Genomic DNA, 27,169 nt, shown 5'->3' with positions numbered 1-27,169 from the left:
TTGCAGCATTGAGAAGCCGGCCGCCGACACGAATAATGCCGTCTACGAGTATCGGGTACAGATACCGTAGCTTGGATTTACGGTTTACTTTTCCGACGGTTTCAAGTTGGCGTATCTCGTTGGCAAAGTGCTGCTGTTGTATGTGACGGACAAGATTGAGCAGGTTTTTCTCGATTACACATTTTTTGACAATTGACATTAATTTTTATTTGGTTGATTTTGTTGTTTTTAGCTCTTTTGTATATTCTTTTAATATTTAGTTTTTCTATTGATTTTTTATCTTTTGCCGTTGAGCGCCGCTTAGATATTTTTAATTTTTGTAATTACTTCATTCTTAATCTTTCCATTTCCTTACTTTTATAAATACAATAGACAGAAACGGCGCTTTGCAAAGTCACCAAAACTGTCGAAGAGGTATTAAAAAACTCCCAAAGTATAAAAAACTCTTTTTTTCCTTCAATGGCACTACAAACAGCTAGAACAAAAAACTGGTACATAAACAAAAAATTTCAGTGTACTATACATAATATCAGTGAATTCCAATGGATTTCAAAAATTAACTTTTTTGTACTCAGACAATACACAGTGGTGGGGGCCCGTACGTTGGACCCCCCGGGCCCGTATTTTCTCTCTGCGGCCCTGCATGTGATAACAAAGATAGCCGTAAGATAAAAAGCGTTTTTTCGGTATCTATTTTTTCGATTTCGTATTCAACAGAAGTCCTATATTCTACGGACGTGCAGAAAGCTTCCTCCATACATATCGCTGATACTGTCTGTTGTACTGTACATGAGACGTGTTCATTGAAGGAGCCAGGTTATCGAGTGGTTGATGTGCCCAAACATGCTGACATTGCAAGGCTTATAAAGCACACAGTTGCAGATGGCAGAAAATGTTGCTAGAATGCTGACAAAAAGAACAATTAAAGGTATGTTCAGCAGTGAACCTTGATGAAGTTGTTAATTTTGGTGCAGATCCTGCACTCGAGGCATAGGTGCGCACGAATCTGTTTAGCTCAAAACTAGAACACAGGCATAAATCGTTTTGCAAACGAAACGAAGATTGGATTTTTTCTAACTGAACACTTTCTGAAATATTTTGCTATATAGATGTTTTGGTCATGTGCAATCTAAACACAATGAATGAAAACGAGCAATAGTATTATCGATTATTGAATGTGCCAAATAAAAACAAAGAGCTAAAAACAACAAAATCAACCAAATAAAAATTAATGCGGCCACATGCTTGGAGACAAGTAATAGTGATTCTTATCCATAACCCGAGTTAACCAGCTTTCGACCACAATTCGTATCGGCCGATTGAAGTGCTATTCTATTACGCCTAGACAATTTGGATAAGGCAAATGGCTTGTTATTAAAAACTCAGTTTACCTTTTGCCATGGCAAAGGGACGAACGATTGTCTTGCCCTGTTTTGAACAGAAATTCAACTGACATACGCTCCAAGAGCAAATGGCAAATTTATTTATAACCAATAAATAGCAAGTATTGTTTTCTCGGAAAATCTTCATCGTTATGGACTTACACCAACTCTAAACAACTATTCGTAGAACGGTAGCGTGGCGATACGGCGACTTCTCAGTTCGTCTACATGGGTTTTCCATAAGACTCTTGTTTTAACCCCACTCTTTACCATTCCTTGTCAACTCATTCACGCCATACCAAATTGCAGATGATGGTGTGGTTGCTGTCACAGAACTACAGATTTGCAAAAATCGTTGCAACTTGGAAAATATTTACACTTGAGCTGTAAATCGAGTTCAAGCAGTAGAAAATCGAAAGAAATTTTCAAGGAAGCGTGATCCAGTTCAACTTCAGCTTATACCAGTGAATAGAAAGATTGCTGAAATTTTCCCATTCATGTATGTACTTGAAGGCTGGTTCGACTTTAAAAATTCAAGGGGATACATTTGGTATCGAAAGACCAAATGTCGACAAAGGATTAATTTTCTTCGCTCATTAATTTGATCTTGGTAGGTAAACTTACAAAAGGTTGTATTGAAAAACGATACTCTCTGTAATTGAGCATGGGAATACTGTTTCCGTTCTACCGCGAACACTCCCATTATCGACTTGGAACAAATACAGTTCGCGTATTACCCAAGGTTTCCCTTCCATTTGTGGGATATCTCTTCTCATCTAGTCAGCCGACGCGAGGTATTGAAGCTTTGATGACATGTCGAGTTTCAATCACAAACCAGACAGTAAACTTTGCGTTTGTGGCATGGATTTCCGAGATATCGAGCATATTGTTTGGACGTGGACAAAATGTCATAGTCCCAGGTGCCGCTCAAAAAATCATCAAGTGTTTGAGGTAGACGCCTATTCGTGGTATCTTGGCAAGCCGGAACCTGTCGTTTATGTCGTTGATCTTTTATTTTTTAAAGATCGTAAGTATGCAACTTTTTGATAATGTGGGACTCAAGAGGTGGGACCTTCATATTTTCGACTTCTCGCATATACCAGCTATCGAGTTTATGCAACACAGCTCAGTACTTTTCTTATTCAATGTGGATCAACAACGACGTAAAGTATAGCAATGCTAGCATGCTTCTCTCTTTCGCGGTCCGATACAAATTTCTGATCTCTTCGCTCATCGGCCCAGTATAAAACAGAGTCAGTGTTCGTTCTTTTGTATGTAAAGAATAATATGCAAATCTAATAACACAAAGAATAGTAACTTAACTCATCAAGAGAAGATCTTCTTCTTAATTATTATGTTTTTTATAATCTGATAATTCCAGTGAAAAAAGAAGAAAACAAATTCTTAGTCCAAAAAAATATTAACTATTTCCTGATGTAAAAAGGCAAAGTTTTAAGTGAAGTTTAAAAAAAAATGTTCCAAATCTTCAACGCAACACGAGAAAGTGAAACTAATTCTAAGGTACCGTATCGCTATAGCAATGAGGAACACATAAAAACTCAAAATCCAAATTTACGGATCTTACCCTATTCCAAAATGGCCACACTGACAGCAAGCAGAAAAAGCAGCAATAGAAAAGGACATGAACGACCATCACAAAATAAAAAGAGCAAGAACACAGTCTCTACTGAAGTAGTACCTAACGGTTGCCCCAGATGGATGGATGGATTGCAAGATGAAAGATTTAGTTTTAGTCGGTAGTCTTAACTACAGCAAACCAATCCAACACTACCACCAGCAGTGTCTGCCGAAGAATCCTTTTCGATAACAGACATGTACCCAATTTTTCCGAGCTGAGTCGATTGGTACACAAGACTCGGTCGTTCAGGTCTCGGGAAAAATCTTCAAAGTTGGAGGGTTTCTATACTTTTATTTTATAAGACACGTAAAAAAATCAAAACCCTCCCCTTGAGAATTTTCTGCGCACGGGCCTGTTGCCAAGAATAAACAAACTGAATTTGTCTAAAGATTCTATTTGCTAAGAGTACACGACAGGAACTTTTTTTTTCTAATTTTCTAGCTTCGGAAAGAACACAAGCGAAATTTGACTGAACTTCATAGTTTTAATAGTAGGTACACAAACCGAACTTATGTGAACTATCGAGTTTCTACTTTTTTTTGTTGCTGACTATTCAAAGCACAATCCTTCACCAGCAACTGACGCAAACCGCCATTAAGCAACAGCTCGTCGTAACAAACCACACCGAAGACAAAGCAGGCCTTGCAAGCTGCAAGTTTCCAGCCCAACGACAAACAAACCAGTTTCACTTTCTCTTCTCTACCCTGCTCTACTCAGTGTAGAAGGATGCAACAACGCTTAATCACTGCCGATGACAGAGCCATCTTGTGCCCAAACTCCGACTCGGAATCGTGGTCGCCGCCGAACTGCTAGGTAAACTACGACACCAGCACGTGGTCTGCATCGAATGTTCCAAAGTTATGAATTGTTATCAGAGGGCGGGCGTGACAATCCTACTTTTCATGTTTACTCAACTCGATCTGCGCAGCCGGAGATGGCAAAACTATTACAACTGGCCGTAAATTAAGTATAAATATGAAAATAACGGAGCTGTAATGTAATAAATATTTTATTAGTTGGCATTATTTATGAAGGAGAAAGCGTTTTTCCTGCCCTTATGCTTGCGTACAGGAAGCGAAAGAGAAACAGCCGCCGGAGCCGTACCGGAACCGGGACCAGCACTCGTTGAAAGTTGGTGCATATTGTTGGGTCATTGCGACGATAAGGAACAATTTGTTGCACACTTTATGAGGTCCGGTGTTGGAAAACATTTGCAGAAGTTGCTAGAAGCCATTAACCTCACGATATAAAGTGTACGTTTTATTGCTTTTTTTCTGCTTCATCGGAACCACATGCACAGTTTGCACTTTAATGAAGTTGTGCGGCATGAAAATTCAAGAGTGACACAGCACAGCAGCTAAGGAACGGGACCAGTCCAACCAAGGACAACATTCATCACGCACAATTCACCAGCCGGAAAATCCCGGCTAAATCGTTGGACCATAAAAATGTCACCGCAACTGGAAACGACCCACGCAAACCACACGAGCCTCTGCCAAGAGGACTTGGACGTTTTTTTTTCTGCCTACATGGCTGCTACTGCTTCTTTTTTGTTGTCTTCTGAATCCAAAGCTACTGAGCAAACAATTCATTCCTACGCTCGCTCCTAATCCCGGTGGCCACTTGAGGCCACTCGGAGCCGCTTACTTTTTCCTGCCGTTTCCGTTTGCGTTTTTCGACATTCTTTGCCCATTTCTCAAGTTCAACGATGCGAGTCCGTAAAGAGTGCGGGAGAAATGTCACCCATCCGCAAGTTTACCTGTTTTTTGTTTCCGTTCAGTCCCGGAGGTGGGAATTTCACCACAAGTTTATCTGAAAACTACGATACCGGGAGAGTGGTGGAAGGGAAAAGTAGATTTGTTCGGAAGCTGAGTTTATCTGATAGCGGCCATTACCGGGAATCGCATGGATTTGCTTTCGAAATGAAACTTCTAATTCCGTGACGGCTAAGGTTGAGAGAGTCTTTCACGGTACGGTGCAGCTAATCCGCGTGGATACTTCGAACAAATCAAAGCAGGGCTTATTTCAAGACTCAGCCCTCAGTCATTCTAATTTATGAACCGAATAGGATTGGTAGTAATTTATTGCATTATTCACATTCCTATGATGATTGATTAATTAAGTTTTAACGTATATGAATAATGGACCTCTACCAAATTTGCGGTCATAAATTCCATAAAACTAAAATCATTATATTCTTCTACCTCCGGACATTCATCCCTCAGATACTGGAGACAACATTGCGCTCCTGACCGGCAGCAGCTGGTTCAAGCTTGGCCAAAATACGTCCCACGTCCAACTTGAGTGCCATAATTATCTTCCATCCCGTGACAAATAACCCCCTCCTCCACCCTTTGCCAAACGAAAAACAAACCGTCAGCTGAACCAAAAAAAAAAGAAAAAATCTCTTCATGTTTGTCGGACTTCCGGCGAAAAGAACGAACCGGCTGCATTTTATCCTTCCCGACGTGTGGACGGGAGGCCACCCCATCCCGTGCTGCACTGATTTAAATCAAAACGTTCGTTTGCCGAACGTTAGCAAGGCGGAAATCGGCGAGATATTTCCAAATCCACCAGCACCAGCACAGGAATGGCCACTTACGCCGGGACCACCGCAGCACAGCGCAATGCTCATGGAGGTTGGCGACGGTGGAACTGATGGCGACAAGAATCATGAAAAATGGTTCAAAAAAAATTTCAATCACATCACGGAAATTGGTTTTCATAACATCCGGCCAAGAAGGGAATGCTCGCTTGCGGCCGGTTTTGCTATGAGTCGGAGGTATTCCGCAGGTAAGACTGTGGAAAGCTTCCAATCCTTTGAACTCTTATTCGTCGGGAAGAAAATTTTCTCAGTATTTCCCACAGTGCTGATGCAGAAGCAACATGCTTTCCCCCAGCTTCCATTCCTTCGGCAACGATTTCTGGTCCGATATACGATCCTGGTTGGCAGAAGGATGCCAACGTTTCCTTCTTCCATTTGGAGAAACATTGCCACCCGCCGCAGTGCTCTAGGCTATTAGGGACATTCCATGTCGGTGCCATTATTCCCGGACTCAGAAAAGGGACACAGCAGACAGGCTCGTGTCGTTTTTCTCCCCTTTTTACACAATTTGGCATGTCTCGTGTTCCGATTGCAGTTTTATTTCCTGCCTCTCATTGACCGAACATCGTCCAAAAATAGATCTGAACGAGGTGACAAAGAAGCGCTCCGCTTGACGCTGATGTATTTCTTTTTTTACAGGGAGATGATAATTCAAGGAAATTTGTGATAATTAAGAAGAATACAAAAAACAATGGGTACAATTACAAATTGTTGACTGCCGTGTTCTAATTTATTATTTAAAAAAAAAAGAACGGAAATTTGAACCCGACTCTCTATTCCCATTCCCAATTCTTTTTGTTCAATTGCTTTATTTTTTTATCTTTGTTTATTTTTTTTGAATTGCTTTGATTTGTTTTTTTGGGCTCTTTTATTATACTAATTTTATTCAACTTTTTTTTTTTTAATTTTTCGCTTTTGTCATAATTTTTTTAGATTTTTTCGATTTTCTATTTTTTCTATTTCGATTCTTTTAATTTTTTTGAATTCGTGTAATTTTTCTCATTTTTTTTAATTTTTTGCATGCTTTTTTGTCTTCTTTTATTTCTTTTATTACTCCTTTTTATTATTATTTTTTCAATTTTGTCGTCATTTTGATTTTTTCAATTGCCAAAACTGAACCCCATTCGAAAAATTTAAAAAAATGTGAATTTAAAAACTTTACTTAATTTTTTTTCCTTCAAATACGAAACACTCTAGCTTATTCTTCCTCCACAATATGTCACAACATGGCACATCCCCCGTACCCTCTTCCTTAATTGAAGTGCTTCGTTATCTATAAATGGTCAACTTTGATTTTTTTTCGATTTTATCTATATTTGTTTCGATTTTGATCCTCTTATTGTTTTTTTTCTTTTTTTCATGTTCATTTTGATCAATTTTTTCGATAATAATTGTACCCATTGTTTTTTGTATTCTTGTATTTTTTGAGTTTTCGATTATTCTGATATTTCGAGTATTTTAATTTTTAATTTTTTCGATGTTTTGCAATTCCTCAATTTTAAAATTTTTAAAATGTGTTCTTTTCCTTAAAATAATCGGTTTCGTTTTTTGATTTCTTTGATATTTCTATCATTTTCGATTTTTTTGTCTGATTTTCACATTTCTTTGATTTTTTTGAAATTCTTCGGTTTATATCAATAATTTCGATTTTTAATATTTTAGATTTTTTGTTCAACTTTATCGTCATTTGTGATTTTCTCGTTTTCTGATTTTTCATTTTTCGTTTTATATTTTTTTTCAATTTCCTCGATTTTTTAATTTTTTCATTTTTTGGCTTTCTATTATATATTTTCCGAAATTATTTATTTTTTTGTGATTTTTTCAGATTTTTTAGATTTACATAGTTTTTTTCTACTACCTCGACAATTTAATTATTTCTTTTGTTATATTTGTGATTTTTTGAATCCTTCGAATGTTTTTATAATTTCTTCGACTTTTTCGATTTACGAATTTTTCTTAGAGTTTTTTAATTCTTCGCTTAATCTTTAATTGACGCGTTGTATTTTTCTCGATTCTTTCGATTATTTTTGATTTTATTTTTTGATTTCTTTGATTAGTTTTTGTTTTCATTATTTTTCCAATTTTCCGACATTTTTCGAAGATTCAATTTATTTTGATTTTTTTTATCCTCTTGATTCTATAATTTTTTTTTAAATTTAATATTATTTTATAGTTTCGGTTGCTTCGATTTTTTTATCTTTTGACCTTCGATTTTTAGATTGTTTTTACGGATTTCCTATTCTTCGAATTGTATGATTTTTCGATTTTCACGATTTTTGTTTTTTTCGAATTCTTGATTCGAATATTTGAAAGAATCAAAACGAGAAATCGAAAAAACAAAAATCGTAAAAGTTGACAAATCAAACAATTCGAAGAATAGGAAAATCGAAGAATCGGAAAATCGTATAAACGAACACATCGACAAAGTCGAAAAACTGTAAGATCTAAAAATCGAAGGTCAAAAGATCAAAAAATCAAAAGAACCGAAAATATAAAACAATTAATTTTAAAAAAGCATAGAATCAAGAGAAAATAAAAAAATCAAAATAAACTGAAACTTCGAAAAATGTCAGAAAAATGGAAGAAAAATAAAAAAAGAGAACTAATCAAAGAAATTGAAAAATAAAATCAAAAATAATCGAAAGAAATTTAAGAAAACTTTTTGATTTCTCGATTTTTCAATTTTTTAACTTTTCTACTTTTTCGATCTTTCGATCTTTCGATCTCTCGATCTTTCGATCTTTCGATCTTTCGATCTTTCGATCTTTCGATCTTTCGATCTTTCGATCTTTCGATCTTTCGATCTTTCGATCTTTCGATCTTTCGATCTTTCGATCTTTCGATCTTTCGATCTTTCGATCTTTCGATCTTTCGATCTTTCGATCTTTCGATCTTTCGATCTTTCGATCTTTCGATCTTTCGATCTTTCGATCTTTCGATCTTTCGATCTTTCGATCTTTCGATCTTTCGATCTTTCGATCTTTCGATCTTTCGATCTTTCGATCTTTCGATCTTTCGATCTTTCGATCTTTCGATCTTTCGATCTTTCGATCTTTCGATCTTTCGATCTTTCGATCTTTCGATCTTTCCATTTTTTCGATATTTCGATTTTTTGATATTAAAATTTTTTGATTTGAATTTTTCAATTTTTTGAGTTTTTGGCTTTCAATTATTCGATTTATCGATCTAAAAGATTTTTAGATTTTTCGATTTTTTGAATTTCCAATTTTCGATTTTTTTTCTTTTTTTTTTACTTTTCTTTTTTTCGTTTTGTCATTTTTCTAGTCTTTTATTTTTTTTCGACTTTTCGTTTTCTCGATGTTATAATTTCTAGATTTTTAGATTTTTGATCCTTTAATTTTTCGATTTTTCAATTTTTCGATCTCTTAATTCCTAGATTTTTCGATTTTTCAGTTTTTCAATTTTTTAATTTTTCTATTTCACAGTCTTCGAGTACTCCATTACTCGATTTCTCGAATCCTCGACATTTCGATATCTCGATTTTTAATTTTTCGACTCTCCGATTTCTAGATTTCATGATTTATTGATCAGTCGCTTTCTCGATTTAACTATTTTTAGTTTCTTTCTAATTTTTTATTTGCCGATATTCGATATTCGACATTCGACATTCGATATTCGAGATTCGAGATTCGAGATTCGAATTTCGAGTTGCGAGTTTCGAGATTCGAGTTTCGAGATTCGAGATCCGAGATTCGAGATTTGAGATTCGAGATTCGAGATTCGAGATTCGAGATTCGAGATTCGAGATTCGAAATTCAAGATTCGAGATTCGAGATTCGAGATTCGAGATTCGAGATTCGAGATTCGAGATTCGAGATTCGAGATTCGAGATTCGAGATTCGAGATTCGAGATTCGAGATTCGAGATTCGATATTCGATATTCGATATTCGATATTCGATGTTCGATGTTCGATGTTCGATATTCGATATTCTCCATTTCGATTTTTTGATTTATTTTTATTCTTAAATGTTCCGATTTTTAAACCTTTCGATTTTTCGAATGTTCGGAATCTTGGAATTTCAGAATTTTGGAATTTAGGAATTTAGGAATTTAGGAATTTAGGAATTTAGGAATTTAGGAATTTAGGAATTTAGGAATTTAGGAATTTAGGAATTTAGGAATTTAGGAATTTAGGAATTTAGGAATTTAGGAATTTAGGAATTTAGGAATTTAGGAATTTAGGAATATAGGAATTTAGGAATTTAGAAATTTAGGAATTTAGGAATTTAGGAATTTAGGAATTTAGGAATTTAGGAATTTAGGAATTTAGGAATTTAGGAATTTAGGAATTTAGGAATTTATTAATTTAGGAATTTAGGAATTTAGGAATTTAGGAATTTAGGAATTTAGGAATTTAGGAATTTAGGAATTTAGGAATTTTGGAATTTTGGAAGCTTGGAATTTTTAAATCTTTTAAATTTTTGAATTAGACTTTTTGAGATTTTTTCGACTGTGGCCTTTTTTGGATTCTTTGTTCACTATTTCGATATTTGGTTTATAAGGTTTTCTAATTTATTATATTTTGTTTTCCTTTACGATGTATTGCGATTTTATCGACAATTCGCTTCTTGACCTTACCGATTTAGAGTTTTTTAATATTGGTCGATTATTGCGATCTATTTGATTTTGTTTATTATTTTCGATTCTCTCGACTTTCTCTATTTTTTGTTTCGATTTCCTTTCCAAATATTTTTGATGTTTTCCTCCTTTTTTGATTTTTTTTTATTTCATTGTTTATTTCATTTTTTAGATATTTTCATTTTTTATCTCTTAAGGTTTATAATGACTTCGTCATTTTATTTTCGATTTTTCTGATTTATTTCATTGTTTGATTTTCATTGTTTGTTTCATTTGTTTTTTCTTGTCTTTTCGATGTTATTCTATATTTCCGATTTTCTGTTCGTATTCCATTTTTTTCTATTGTAAGATTTTTCTCTTCATTTTTCGACTATCTCGTTGACTATTTCGTTTTTTTTCGATTTTTCAAATATTTTTCAATTGTGTGCTTGTTTTATTTTCAATCCAAGATTTTCGATTTGTCTATAACAATTTTTCAATATCTGATTTCTATTATTTTTCTGAATTTTAATATTTACGGTTTCCAACTGACTGGTTAGTTTATCCACTGCCTACCTGTGCTGAATACCGATAGTTTGGACTTCATTCACAAGTTTCTATAGGCAATGAGAACAGTTATTTGCTTTATGAAAATTTCCTTTCGAACAGTCAAGTGCACTATCCACCAGCAATTGTACAGCGATGCGTGGCAATTCGTTTCCATTCCAGCACTTCAGAACGGCAATTACTCGGTTGGGTCTCTGCTCCCAGATGCGTGTTCATTCTACTACTGGCGATGTTGGTGGTAGTAGTTGTTCCCGCTACTCTCGAGCCAAGTGCTCGCTCCTTCGATAATGACGGGGTTGGCCGACGAGGATGAAAATGGTGCACTTTTCTCCATCAGGTGAAATAAAAATCTCGTCCACTTGCACTGCGATGAATGTATGCCGGGGTCCTTGACTGCTGCACTCGTCCGATTTTTTTTTCTACGCGCTCCATCAGAATAAATATTCTCGCTCGAATCCATTTTTCCATTTTTAACCCAGATGATTACACACTCCGACTCGGTAGCATGGTATGGAATCGATCTCTTTTTTTTTGGTTCGGTTATCGAAAAGACCAAATTGAATTTCCACCAGGGGGTTGCCAGAGTGGCTTTTACCTTTTGTGGCTGGCTGGTTTGATTCACCATGGAGCAAAGTCCTTTTCAACCAAGCATAACCTAGGTTCTTGTGAAGGAAACCGCAGCCGGCAGCAGGTGAATTGAATTAGTTTTTGGGATAATGGTTCGATGAATACTTTATAGCGAGCTGAAAGGAAGGCACTGTTCTTCAAAAGCTATCCTCTTTGAAACGATATTGAACCGAATGAAGGGAAATGATTTCGAAATGGAAAATGATGAAAGCTAATTTAAATATGCTGTAATGAATATTTCCTATAGCTGCACTGAAACTTCCAGGGTAAGACTTGACAGAAGGCTGACATTCATAAAGTTTGATTCAAATGATTGCTACGTTGAGAAATGGCAGCTGCCAGAATGAGAGAGAAAAGGAGATTATAAAGAGTAATTACTAATCTTGCGTTACTTTCTTGCTTTTCGATTTCAGTTCATCGCAACCCAGGTTCTCCTGTTCATCCTGACCGTAGTCGGTTCGGCCATTATTCTCGACTTCTCGACCGTTGACTCCAGCATCCAGCCACTGATCCGTCAAACCATGATTCGTTTCATCATGAGCTCGGAGCACCCGCATTCGTCGGCCGCACTCAAGTTGATTCAGGAAAGTGTAAGTGAAAACCCCAACTTTTAAGTGATTAGTTAACATTTTAGTTTGCTTACGTTTGTTGGTCGAATGTCGTGCTGTTTCATTCAGTTGGGTTGTTGTTGGACTTACATAAATGCTTTGCCGATAAAGAGAAAATAAACACCACCAGTAACCGTCGGTGGACAAAGTAAATTTATACACACCAACTGCGGCTTTAAATCTAAGTAATGATGAATGATGAGAAAGTTCGGATTGTCATTCAGCCCAAGCTTTCTAATTAATATGGAACTAAATCACAGTAAAACGTTATTATTAATATTGTTATTGATTTGATGTTGAGCTATACTATTATTCGGTTGATATGAATCTAGTTAGCATCATATCGTTTTGCACAGAAAAAATACCCAGTAAACTCCAGATCCAGGATATGTTTTAGACACAGCTAACCACGGGATACTGCTAGTAAAGCTTGATAAGCTAGGAGCTACCATTGACTATGAACCTACCTTGTACACAGCGAGGATGTCGTGTAAATTGGTGACAAAGTGTCTGAATCCTTTTTTACAAGTTTCGGAGTTCCTTAAGGTAGTGCACTAGGTCCGCTACTATTTTTATTGTTCGTGAATGATGCGGTCTTCGTTCTAATGGGCTGATGAAACCGATTGCCATGAGCTACAGTGTTTAATTGACCCATTTTTCAATTGGTGACTAAGAAACATAATGATCCTTAGTGTTGCGAAATGTTTTGTCATCAGTTTTCATCGTACAAGGAACATATTTTATTCCAACTACAACATTGCTGGAAATCAGCTGTGATGCGAGACAGAGATAACTTCACAACTAGCATAAAAATAGATTATATAGATAGATTATATAGAATAATAGAAATAGAATAGAAAAAAATATAAAATTGAACAAAACAACAAGTCGCCATATTGGATCCGCAGTTTTGAATTTTACATTTTTGACATCAGAATCAGCGACCCCGAAAACCCCCGTGTAAGACGTTTTAGGCCAATATAAAAAAATTGAGCAAAGCACAGTCGCCATATTGGATCCGCCATTTTGAATTTTACATATTCGACATCAGAATTAGAATCAGTGACCCCGAAAACCCCTTTGTAAGACGTTTTGAACCAATACAAAAAAAATGAAATTGAGTCAAGCACAGTCACCATATTGGATCCGCCATCTTGAATTTTAAAATTTCGACGCCAGAATCAGAATCAGTGACCCCGAAAACTGACGTTTCAAGCCAATATAAAAATACATGACATTTAGCCAAGCACAGTCGCCACATTCGATCCGCCATTTTAAATTTTTGCATTTTCAACGTCAGAATCAGAATCAGTGACCCCGAAAATCCCCTTGTAAGACGTTTTTGGCCAATATAAAAAAACATGAAATTGAGCCAAGCACAGTCGCCATATTGGATAGCGCATGTCGGTACAGAGTATTGAGCTGAAAGAAGCCGAAAAAGATGACGATCGTGAGGAAGAAACGTACCCAGAGTACTGATAACAATCAACGACCGGGGGCGGTCACCCGTTGACTGATTATGTAGGAGTGAATGTGTTGTTGAACTACAAATGTAAACAAACAGAAAAAGGCTTAAACGGGTTACGAGAAGACGAACGAAGAGCCACTATCCTACGACAATACTATCTGTCGTTATGATATCGACGTTTGGTTTTTTATTGGTGTTGATGGTTGTGACATTGGAGGCACTGGGTGTAATCGTTGTTTCTTCTCAGTTGGTACTGAGTGCAGTAGGTTTTGAGGTAGAAAATGCATAGTTAGGGTGGTTCTAATTGTACCAAGATAATACAATTAATTTTTGAATCATTCAAGTTAGAGCCAAACGACCTTCAACGAAGTTATAGAGCGACAAATTTTGGAAAAGTTTGCTGAAGGCATATAAGCTCTATCTGTAATACTTTTTATTTCACAACAAATTTAAAGCTGAAGGTTAGGGTGTTTTTTAGTTTCTTTGAAAAACCGTTTCATTCAAATAACTTTGGCGGTGTTGATTTAAAACTGAAGTAGTCTTCAGACAACTTTTAGATTGTTTTAAGGTGAATAATTTGTTTCATGACTCCGTATATCTAACTATTTTCGTTGAAAAGTTATGAGCAGTTTTTCGCGAAAAATAGGGTTTTTTAGACTAATAATATGTGATATTTTTGGGACAAACAAATGATAATTATTTTTCAACTATGAATTAGTTCATGAGTAGAGTTATAATTCAGCAAAAAATGGCGAAAACGATACTTTTTTATAATTTCATAACATTTATTTAAAATATCTATTTTTGATAAATTAAGTATAAGCACTTAATTGAATTCTTTTGATTAATAGAAGCTAGAGTTTTGATGTGTCAGAAGAAAATTTTCGTCTTCAAAAAGTCTGAAAAATATCTGAAGGATAGGTTGGAAAATAATGAAAACTGAAAAAGTTATTTTAAAATTTGTTTTTTCATGAACTAACCCTTTGTATTATGTTTAAATTACTTTCACCGTGGACAATATAAAAAATATTGTTTCGTTTTCATGTTATAATATTACACATTACAAAACTTTTCTATTATTTTAAACAGTGCGTAGGGTGGATCTTTTTTTACTTTCAGAAAATTAGCTTTTCAATAGTTCCAGATAGACCTACGATGTCTTCCACAAAATTGACGAAATAAACTTTAAAAAACTTTGTCGAAGACCCTGGAACTCTATGCCGTATACTTTTCAGTGTTCAAGAAATTTACGCAAAATAATGAGGGTGTTTCTTGAAAAATGATTTTCTTTGGGTAGCTTTTGTAGTTTTGATTTTTCGTTAAGATCACTTCAGAAATACTTTCAGCTATTTTGAAGGAGAACAATTTGTCTCAATATACCGAACCTCTAGCTTCTCTAATTAGAAAGTTTTATGTATAATTTTTACTAAAAATAAACTTTTTTTTAGTAAATATTACAAGATATAAAAAAGTATCGCATTTATCATTTTTTTGGTGATATATACTACAACGCATGCTATTTCATATGACAGCAACGGTATTTAATGTTAAGTGCCCTAATCGAAGATAATGCTACTTGAAAAAGTTATATTTTTAATTGAAAAGTTCTCATAAATTCGAAACGAAAAATGTTTAGTAGTTGATTTTTTCAAAGCAAATTATGCGCTCCAAAATGGTCTTCGAGTTGTCCAAAAGGTACTTTAGTATAAAATAAAAACTACAAGAGTTATAGAAATATAACCGTTTTTTTTTAAAGGAACACCCTAAAGCTTACACTTGGATTTCTCGTGTAATGAAAAGTGCATGTCTTCAGCAAATTTGTCTAAAATGCGTTACTCTACAACTTCAGCGAAGACAGTCTATATCGAACCGTTAAAAAGTTCAATTTCAAATATTGCCAAAATTAGAATCACCCCAGCTTCTATTTAAACAAAAAAAGGCCTTGCAAAGCATAACAACTTTTCCAAACAGAATTGTAGGGCTAAGTCATTTAATTTTAGCAAAAAGTTACAATTCCTGCTGAATTCACATTCTGGACCACTGTGGAATAGGGTCAAATAGGTATATGGCATTATCTTTGCTATGTTATTGCAGAGGTCGCTCATGTCGCGTGAATTAGGTACACGATAATGAACTTTGTTGAGAACTTTCGTCTTCAGTTTAATCAATGTAAAAAATAGCAAGTGAGTTTTATCTTACGTAAAAACTAATATGATTTTTGTGTTGGATTTTCGAAATTTTTGTTTTTTTTTTTAATGCGTACATCAACATACGCATGGAGAACGATAGGTCACTACTGTATTAATTGACAGAAAAATTGTACGTAATTTCGTGTGAAAAGCTTCAATACGAAGTGTAGAGGACATAAAAAATGCAATTCATCTGTTCAAGATGGCGCGCCAGTACTCGATCAGCCTCCAAACAATTCAAGGTATCGTTCGAAACATTACGTGCTCGTGGCAAAAGAACATGCTCGTTATCAATGATAGCGCGTCAGATATTTCGCGTGAGGTAAATATATAATAATTTAAGGTGTTGTTGAAGTAGATAACCGAAAAAAATATAATCGAAAAAGAGAAGGAAAATGAATCTAAAGAAAATGCTCCGTAACGCAAACGTGATCGTCACACAGCTAAGCCACCACATGAACCGGAATGCACAACTTCAATTCTACACAATGTCGACGACGAGGACAAGAAGTCATTTGTCATTTCTTCTTCACGATAGAGTATGTTCTAATTAGGAACGATTTTTGTGTATTGTCTTTGCAATTAAACTGTATATTTTTCGACACTTTCCATTATATTTCAGTCTCAATACCCCGTCTTTTTGCCTTTGACGCGTACTTCATATTCAAATGTAAATTTTCGAAATTCTTCAGGCGATTGGCCGAAATAATTGTCCCCTGTATTGACGAGAGACACAAGAAAAAGTTTCTCTTACTTTGGGGTGAATTCCAGAAATTAAAATATTTGATAACTATTTTTGTACTGTAAAAAGTACCGCCAACTTACCTCAACCGCATATTTTTTAAACAAGGATTAAAAAAAATACTTTTGTGTATGGATAGGTGTAATATCTACACGGATACTTTTTTTGCCCTAGCAACATAGGTCAATGCGTTCAGTTGGACTAATAAAAAAACGCGCATAGCCACTAGAAAACACGTTCTATGGCGCCACTACCGAAAACTAGTGATACCGGGGAACTCACTCGCTTCTAGCATCTGAACCGAATAGTAAATTAAGTATCATTCACGGTCCACGCGATCATTCAAGAATACACGCGAAAATGCAAACGGGCACACAGTTGTAAAATCGAATGTATACAAGCGAAGTTACACGCTAGCACCAGCGAGATACAAAAACCAACATAATTGAATATGTTAACGTACAAACGCTCGATCCCCTAGCCATTATACACATAGGTGGACATGTAATCGCGATCATCAACGATCTACTACGCCCAGATTACAAAAACAGACGGGACGCGGCGCGGTAGATCTTCTGTGCCGGGGCGGAATCCGGACAAACCTTCTTGGCGAAATCGAATATCCAACGGTTTGAATATTCCACGCTCTCATTAGTACTGTTTCGGTTTCGCATACGTCGGGCTGTTTCCCAAAGGGTGCTCATCGATGTTTCTCTCGTTAATCCGTCGACGAACCGGTGCCAATAACCGCGTTTCTTGGCTTTCATCAAACTCTTCATTCGCTTGTCTAACGTCGCGTACTGTCGAAAACTAGCGGGTAACCCGTCGTTCCGGAAGGTCTTAAACGCGGCGGCCTTCTCTGCGTACACGTCTCTTTATCCCACCAGGGATTGGGAGAACGTTTTTGTATGTTCGCGCCGGGTACTGGCTTAGTCTGAGATTGATTCGCGCTGTCGGTAGCTTAACGGAGCCGTGGATCTTTATGTGTTTACAATATGTAAAAAATAAAAATAAAAACAAATATTATTGTTTGTCCGTTGGATTTCGTGCGCGCAACTTTTTATTGTGAGCGGAGACCTTCTTTCGCGATTCGCCTACTGCGTCATGGGGACCGTTTAATTCTCTCCTGTACTCCGTATCAAGGTCATCATCGTCAAAAGTGCCTTGGTGCTCGCGACCAGATGTTCTTTCCTGCTTCTTGCACTTACGGATGACCAATGTAAATCCGTCGTCATTCTTATTATCTTCATCACCGATGTTACTTACAGTTGTTTCAGGGGTGCTGGATGCTGCTTTGGCAGTTGTCAATATGGACTGAACAGCTGCCACAAATTTGGCAACCGTTTGTGGTTCAGGTATTGGTATTGAAAATTCTTTTTTGGGTTGGTTTTCCGTGGATTCGTTGACAATCGGTAGCGATACATTCTCCTCTGTATCTTCCGCGCAAGGTTGTCCGTGGTGTGCTGTCTGATTACAATACTTGCACGTAGGAGTTTTCCCCGCATGGGTGCATAACGTAGTTTGATGAATAGTAGATTTGTGGGTTTTAAGCTTTATAGTCAAGTGGGAGGGGATAGGTCTTTCGATCCGCATTCTCACCACAAGAACACCGCTAGGTGTACCCGGGAAGAAATTTCTCCACGTATCACGTGTAAGGGATTCTACTTCTCCGTATTGCGACATGTATTTTGCGATTAGATCAGGAGGGGTACGTCATGTAATTTTACATCTACATAGTCTTTTTCTATATACACGGGAATATTAATTCCAACTTTATCACTTTCAGCCACGTGCTTCAAATTGTTCTGCAAAACGAAACGTTCGGCTTGTGCTAACGTGTTGAATGATATGAGCACTACATTGCGAAGATGATGATACTGTAGATATATGACCTCCTTGAGCTTTAGCTGCATCTTCACTTTCAGCAGGTATTCCACTTCACGAAAACTCAATCTTATTGAACAGAATTTAAAGTCAACGACCGCTGTGTTGGGTCGGAGCAGAGATTTTTCGTCAACTTTACTCATGATGGCAAGAATAAATTAAAAGTTTCCTTTGTTCTCGAGACAATGCACACTAGATCGAGAGGTTGCTAGTTGTTGTTCACTTGGTTCGATTGTACGTCTGACTTGGGCAGAAGTAGAAAGTAGACTGAACTCAAACTATTTATTAAAATTTTGAAGAAATCGATTTTCGGGATGATACTTCTGCAATTCCACTGTAGAACAGTGATCAAATCCGTGACCTCGTTCGATGAGTTAGCCATCGAAGGATACAATCGCTGAAAGGAGGGGCCATTTAGCAGTCAACTGCTTCAAAAATGTTCTCACTGTAGGGAGAAAAGCTAACATAAGACTTTTAATAGGATCAGTTATATTGAAAGTTTTTATTATCCAGTCCACAATGTCCGAGAGTTTGATAATTCCAGTGCCGCGATTATTCTCGAACAGAAACAGAGGAACACTTGGGATTTTTGATGTTCCGGGAAGTGCTGGGAACTCCTTCTCTGAGTTTAATCCCCCGAGACCAGGAGCTACTTGCTTCGGTTTGGTTGCAACACTTCCAATAGATGTGAGTTTCGGAGCCCCGTCAAGGGATACCTTCTGGCCTTTACAAGGAACTTTAGGAGAGGAAATGTTCCTCCTCTTCCTATAACTTCTAGGCACCCTAGCAGATGTTCCCTCTTGTGGGTCATCAGCCTCGCCCTCGTTAGGAAGCAAGTGAGCATAGATGTTTGTTGAGGTTGTTGGCGTAGCTTTCTTTAGCATTTCTGCGAAAGAACGTTCGGATCGTCCCGCAATGGAACGTTTTGGTTTATCCCCGCGTAGTTTGTACGCGGGACGTGCCGAGATATAATGCAGATTCTCTGCACAGTAAGGACACTTCTCAGCATTCTTACTGCGCGAATCATCTAGATGATTCTCCCCGCATTTTCCACAGCGGGCCTTATTGCTACAATGGGTGGCTGTGTGACCCAGTTGTTTACACTTTGTGCAATTCATGACCCGCGGCACAAACAGACGCACAGGCAGACGAACCTTGTGCAAGAGGACGTAATTTGGCAAAGCGGTACCAGCGAAAGTCAACCGATAAGAGTTTGATTGGGGGTACGTTTTTGAACGATCCCCCGCAACTACTACTGAGTGCAAACGCTTGCACTCAAGTATTTTCACTGGCTGAAGTATGCGGTCTCTAAAGCGGCCAACCCCATACTGCAGCAGATCCTCGCATGTCAAACTCTCATCGGTGACAACGCCTTCAGACTGTACTTTTACAGCTGGAATATACACGTGATAGTCCTTCGTAAAGTGCTCCCAGCAAGCAATATCGTTTGCCTGCTTTGAGTTAGTCAGCACGACCCTCAGCCTGTCTGAACGGACCTTTTTTATTTCGGTCACAGCCGAGAACCGTTCCGTCAGGTCTTTTGAAATCTGTAATAGATTCAGCGATTTTGTTTTGGGCCGAAAGAAGACCACAAAGGGACCGGTCGAGAGCTCTGGATATTGTTTGGGTCGGGGGAGTGCCTTAGGAGTCGACTCGATCTCCATTTGGCCATCCGGGGAGGGAGCCATCGACACCGTTAACGCACGGGGTCAGCACCCGCGCAGAAGGGAAATAGCCGTAAATGTATCAAAAAGGTAGATTTCACTTATCTGTATACTCGTTTCCCACGACGCACCAGTCCAGCTTATATAGCTGGTTATTGTTCAATCCTCACTTTACGAACAAAAGGTTGAGGAATGTGACCTAACGGTTAACACACGCACAAAAGAAAAGTCCACACCTGGAAGAGGCAGATAATGGCAAGATAACCTTGAACGCGGATTACTGTACTGTTCTTTTTCCAACGGACCGAAAACAAAACACTTCTATCTCGATCGAGCGATGCGTAGAGACTGATCTCTAACCCTATGTGCGGGGTTGGGAATCGAACCCAGGTGAGCTGCATACAAGGCAATCGATTTACCAACTACGCTATGCCCGTCCTCCATTAGCGCAATAATGGGTTAATATTCTATACCAGTCTTGCCCTGGAAATTTTATTGAACCACTTTTGTACAAATTAATATTTGACTCACATTTGTCTGAATTTGTGATGAATATACCAAGGGGTTTCCAACGAGCCAAAATAGTGACAATCAAGGATTACTTCGCTTTTTCGAAATAATTCGGTAATCCGTCGATTACTTTGATAATCAATAATAAGCAGAGTAATTGTCTGTATTTTTAAAATAATTCGCGTTATCAACCATGAATACTATGTAATCAGTTAATCATAAAGTAATTTATTACTACAAGACTCATTCTATGTTGATTTTCACATTTTTGCTCTCATTTTTTTTTAATATTTTTTGGTTATTTCACATATGAATTTCTCATTACATTTTACTTGCGGTTTAGGGGAACTGTGCCGAAGACGGCCACCTTATGGTTAAATGGCAAATGCAACTCATCGATTGATGCAGTGCTCGCAAATTGTACGCCAAGCGTGATTTGAGATCATATCTCGTCAACACAGTAACTGATACTAATTAAATTTCAAACTAAAAGATAAAATGGTTGTGAAAATGAAGAACAAAATCGTCATTTCAAAAGTGTTATGGGTAAGATGAGCACCTGGCATGGGTAAGATGGACATGTGGTGTTGATAAAGATGAAGATAGGACAAGGGAAGAGTGAAAAGCTTCGCAACTAATAAATTTAGTTTTCTGTCGGTGTATCACAACGTTTCGATATTAAAAAATAGCCCAAGGGTGTACAATTTAACGGCATTTTGCTGTGTTTCACCCAAGAAATATGCCCATCTTTCCCTACCCTATTGTGTCCGTTATACCCAGAATGATACAAAATTTAACAAAAAGTTCCTTGATTATGAACGACTTATTAAAACTTCTGTTTTTCACCAGTCATGTGCTAAATAACCAGTACATCATGTCAAACCATTTCCCGAGAACAATCGTTATTTGCGGGTGTTAAAAATTATACCCATTAGCGTGTCCTTGATAAAAAGTATTGATTTGCTTAAATATCTGATAATTCGCGTATTAGATAATATCATTATCTTTCAAAATCATTTGATATCCTCTAAAAATGATATATGACCCATTGGGTAATCTCTCTTAAAAATTTGGGTAGAAGTAGTTTAGAATGTATTGTTTACACTGTATTTTTACCGCTGTCAGTTTTTCGAAAATTGTTGCCGATAGATTGAAATCTGCGTGTTTTATAGAAAATACGCACGTGGAATGCATGGCGGTTTAAAACAAAATAAGTTCAGCGTGGTCATAGAGATTGCGGGAGACCTTTCTAGAGGCTCAATACTAACAATTAAGCGGATGAAACAGATAAATAATGGTTGCCCTCTATACCCTTAACAATTAAAACTAGGAAAACACTTTTCAGCTCTTGGTAGGCGCGCAAAATATTCTTTGGAAAGACATTCACATAGGGGATCAATTCTTTGGAAAGACATTCACAACGGGGTCATTCACAAGAGCGACATTCGGGGGATTTATTAGTAGACAGCATATTAGGGACAGCAAAGAGATGGCGGACTACGATGACAGAAACAAGACGTACACAAACTTGCACCATTATGGCAAGCGGCTGATCTTTTTTAAAGACCCGACTTCCAGTCCGTTGTTTGCATTCGGTTTTCAATAGTGCAGCGATAGATTTTCTGCTGGTCTTGTAGTAGAGATCAGAGAATGATAGAGAAAAGAGAAGAAATAGTTTGTGTTTGGACATTTATCGCCAACACATCCAGAACCCAAAGGAAATAATTTATCTGAGATCTGGCGCGACAATACTCATCTCATGACCAGACAACATGTTCGATGTCATGATAATCCTTCGCCACAAGCTCAAATATCGTTCTCTACAAGCCCAATATGCTGGGAATGGACATCCAACGTACAGGGCCGTCGAGAGCCGCGTCGGGCCCCAAGGCTTGTATTATTGCCGGGCACTTTTAAACCTAAGCCCTTTAGTTTAGTATGAGTTAGTACCTCTTCAGCCATAGGAAACTCTCCGGTTGACTTATATTGCTACATCCATGGATAGCGTGCCAGATAGGAGAATTTCGACAGCTTCTTATTCGGTGGTATCTAAATCGTGTGAAATTGCCATAGCTACGAGTTTTTTTTAATTTGCGAGTACTCAGGAATCATGAATCAGTAGCATCTAGCTCAAATGGCACGTTCCCCATATTGATCGGAGATTTGTGTCTTGCCATTAATCGTCTTTTCATGATTTCATGTAGGATGGGGGAAGTGGTAAGGTTAGGAGTAATGAACAAGAAACCACGAAGTATTATTTAATGGCTTTAGATATGTTCTATATTCGCACACAAAACATATTCTTTACGGCTTTATGGTTCTATAGAGATCATTAAAGCACACTTAGTGTCGGAAAAGGCGAAATAGTGTGCCAGAATAGAGCAAGTTCAGAAGCACCTTAATGGCTGTCAGCAATGGTAACATAGAGCCGTGTTTTTTGAAATAACTTTTTACTTCTTTATTGATGCAGAAAAAGAAAAAAAATAACTTTCGTTAACGTACCCACCCTTCCTCTTCTCTTTTGTTTGACATGCCGACTGTTTAAATTGATGATTTAGTTCCTACAGAACTGGGATGGGAAAATTTGCATGTATACTTAGTTTATTCCAATTTCTACCTAGATGTTTGGTTTATATTACGCAAACGTCTATTGTGGATTATATTTGCAATTGTATTTTTTCGAAAAATCGTGCAGAATTTGCATTTTGATTTTAAGTTTATTGCATCATCATTTATTATATGAAGGCATCCGAGGTTAGGTGACTATTGGAACGCATACGTATATTTGTTATTGTTCGGTGTCTCAAAGCACTATAAGAAGATTCCATATTAGCACTTAGAGTTTTCTATAAAAGCTTCATAGCATTTATCTTCAAAAGCTTTTTAGCACGATGTCTATGTTCTGTATGTCGATATAGTGCTAGATTTAATGCTTTACATTATTTTTTTTTTTTTTCGCTCGAACAGTCAACGAGTGCGGACGCCTCTTCAAGCGCTCCGCAAGTAATTTATTAATTAGTATTTTTTTTACCTACGTAAACAAACATCGCGCGCGTGCCTCGTAAGTTACAGTGCTATTGAACTTCAAGTAATAGTAAAATCATGCAGTGCGGTGTAAAAACTTGCAACATAAACGACGACCGCTTCCTCTGGAAGTGTGAATTTTGCAGCAGATCGTACCATGCTGCCTGTGTAGGTGTGCAGCGTAATCAGGAAAATTTTATCCGGGCATTTATGGTGCCTGTGTGTGCGGACTGCCAGCACATTATTAGGACAGAGGTCGACACACGCAAAATGATCTATCTACAAGATCAGCTGCTAAAAATGATGAAGTCGCATACGGACACACAACATCGAACCACAGCTGACCTAAAGAGCCACAGTCTTGAATTGTTCGGTAGCATCGAACAATTACTTAACGACGTAAAGTAGTCAATGCAAGTCGTCCATAAAAAGAACGAAAACATATGCAGTAAACTAGGTCAGCATTTTCATTCTTGTGACAATTTGTTGCAAAATTCTATCTACACCATCAGCAAATCGACCAAAACAATATCGGACAATATGAATCATAAAATTGACGAACGGCTATCACACCTCGAGAACGAACTGCTTTCCGCTAAATGTTCTGAGCCGTACCCTCTCGTCAATTCCGACCAATTGGAGGAATTGAAGGAAGAAGTGAAAGCTATTTCCATTGCAATCTCCAACATGACAATACCAGAAAATGGCATTAATCAATCAAAATCCCTGGCTGAAGAATTAGCGGAAAAATCACACGCTACAGTAATCCAACAGAAAATAGATCATACGTCTCCAGGCTGGCGATTTTTGGGCGATAAATGGCAATGGAAGCAGGATTGGACAAAATATGACGCCAAACAACGCATTCGACGACTTCAGGAGAAAGCTGCTGATAAGGCAAGGCGCAACCGAAAACGTCGTAAGCAGTCAAGTCAACGTGACAACGATCGCGCTAACAATCATCATCATAACGACAGTGGTAAGACCAGGCCCGACGAGAGGGGGAGTCAGGGGGGGCAACTACCCTGGGGCCCGGGTCTGTTTTGGGGGCCCGCATTTTTAACTGAATTTAATTTATTTTAATTTAATTGTTGAAGTTTATTGTTTCTGTTGGTACTGCAAATATACCACAATCAACTACGTTCCAGTCGTTCCAATGGTTTTCTGAAGTACGTGAACGTAACCCTATTAGATTCATTGAACAGTGCAATTGAACCATTCTTGTTTCATTTATCGTAAATATTTTTGAAAGCGTTCGTAAAAAAAGTTTGAATACGCACAGTACAGTACAAAGTTGTATACAATTTAACATATTCTTAGCTAACTGGAAGAACGACCACTTTGTTTTCAACAGATGGAGATGGCTTTTGGTCACGGTTTTAGCCAATATTATTTTATTTGGTCTATCGCCTACGTTTCGAAGGTCTACGCCTTCATCTTCAGGGCAAAATTATTGTAACCGTTTTTTGCCCTGAAGATGAAGGCGTAGACCTTCGAAACGTAGGCGATAGACCAAATAAAATAATATTGGCTAAAACCGTGACCAAAAGCCATCTCCATCTGTTCATATTCTTAGCTAACTGTTACTAATGAAAGTTGGATATTTTCGGAATGGGGTTGACGAGTAGATGACAAAAATCAATGTATGAAGCCATATTGAAAACCAAGATGGCGAATTCCAGTTAAGATATCTGTATAACATAAAATATTGACATTTTCGAAATAAGATAATCATAGAATAGATATAGATATAGTGATTTGTGATGCGGATGATATGATTATAGAAAACTTTTCTCAACCAGAAGACACTATCTTGGCCTCCAAAAGGGCATCGCTCATTTACTCGTCAAATCCTCTAAAAATACCCTCATAGTTTATACAGAAATCGTTAGAAATAGCTCCAAGCTACCATTTCTATCATTTACTCGTCAAGCCCATTTCAAAAATTCCCAACTTTTTTAACCCTATATGCTGGGGTCGGGACTCAAACCCAGGTGCGCTGCGTACAAGGCAATCGATGTACCAACTACGCTACGCCCACCCCAATTCCCAAATTGTTAGGGTTATCGAGATTATTGTTCAATCGGAAGTGTCCATCTTGGATTTCAAAAAGGTACCAAATATTAATTTTCATCATGTACTTGTCAAGCCCGTTTCGGAAATACCAATATTGTTAGGGTTAACGATAATGTTGCTCAAACAATGAATTTTAGTAAGAATGTAAAGCGAACTTTTTTACCCATGGCTTGGTTCGTAAATGGAGGTTCCAGTGTACACATTTTATGAAGAAAAATATGGGAATTTAACTGGATACTTTTTCTGCCCATTAGTTTTCACCAAAAGCTGAAACTCTTTCTCTCACAACTCTGTGTCTCAGTCTTTTTAACAGCAGACTTCGCTGTAGGATCCCAGTCATCGTCACCCTCTGAATGTCAGCGCAAATGTAACAAGCGATTCCAAAACCGATTATACCATGTTCAGAAACCGGTAAAGAAAATTCGTTCAGGTCATAGTGACAAGTGCAGTAGCTGCATCTAGTACCTCAAAATCAACAGCATGTACCAACAACAAGAAACAAGCCAGCATCACTGGTGCGAAATTTCACATTTACTTACTTATTTCTGATTAATTTGCTGAAAACAATATTCAGTTTCAACGCTCCCCTCATTCATTCACTTCCAAACTGACTGAAATTTTATGAAGAATAGAATGGTTGAGTGTACAGGAAATATAAATTCATTCGCCAACCAAAGCATTCATTTGTTATTATGTGGACAGTTTGAAGGCAGAAGTTCTTTTACATTTTCGAGCATAGCTGAATTGTGTAATTTATATCTGGTGCACTTTGCTTGATAATCCCTCTCAGAGCTAGCATAGAAACAAGGTTCAGTTTGCTTCTGAAACCGAACATATGCGGACATAAATGCTTTGTACCGAAAAAGCGAAGGACGAGGGAAACAAACCAAACATTCGATTCATCGCGGCGGGCATGAATTGAATTTTGTTTCTCTTTCAAGCTCACGCAGGGATGTCAATTTTTCTGGGCTCTGATTCTGGGCAGCATTAACGATGGTAGCATTAACGTGAGTCAAGGGAGCATGAGCGATGGCGATATGGACTGTATGGCAACGCCGCAAAAAAGGATTCCAATTGCAATGGCAAGTCGGACGTAAGTCATTCTGATGGCCAGCCACAAATATTCTTTTATAAATTTTTATTTTTTCCATCTATTATATGTTTAAAATCTATTACATGTTTGAGCTAACGCATTGAATCGTGTCAAATCAACAATTTTCATAAAAAAATAGTTTAATTGAAACAATTGCATCCGTATAATTTCTCCAATCGGTATTGAAATAAGATGACTATGATAGGGCCCGTCAGTACTTCAAACCCCGGGGCCCGGCGCGGCTCTCGACGGCCCTGGGTAAGACGTCAGACAAATTACTACTTGCCACGGCGAAAAAACAATTTTCCGTTCCTCCCACAACCACCGAACATCCGATTGCAGGTCTTGCAATACCAGCAGTAAAAACAAATTTCATAAACTTTAAAAAAGGTGACACCATCAACCCGTACCGTTCAGCTAACGAAAACATTCAACCCAAACAAATGAAAGTGACACCTACCAGCGGCGAAAATAGTTTAAACACATTGGCAACCACATCTCAACATTCGAAC

At 37.4% G+C, this 27,169-nt stretch overlaps 1 protein-coding gene across 1 annotated transcript in view; it reads left to right on the top strand.

Annotated features, from left to right (window-relative positions):
* The window catches only part of LOC131691060 (tetraspanin-2A), a 211,064-nt gene that overhangs the window by 145,687 nt on the left and 38,208 nt on the right, over positions 1-27,169 (top strand). Inside the window, exon 3 of the mRNA XM_058977220.1 lies at positions 11,813-11,989. Coding sequence (XP_058833203.1) covers positions 11,813-11,989 — 177 coding nt within the window. The remainder of the gene's footprint in view (positions 1-11,812; positions 11,990-27,169) is intronic.

This window comes from Topomyia yanbarensis, chromosome 3 (assembly GCF_030247195.1).
Source record: "Topomyia yanbarensis strain Yona2022 chromosome 3, ASM3024719v1, whole genome shotgun sequence".
Taxonomy (NCBI): domain Eukaryota; kingdom Metazoa; phylum Arthropoda; class Insecta; order Diptera; family Culicidae; genus Topomyia; species Topomyia yanbarensis.
Note: the sequence above shows the minus strand (reverse complement) of the source record. Positions and strands in the feature narration are given on the sequence as shown.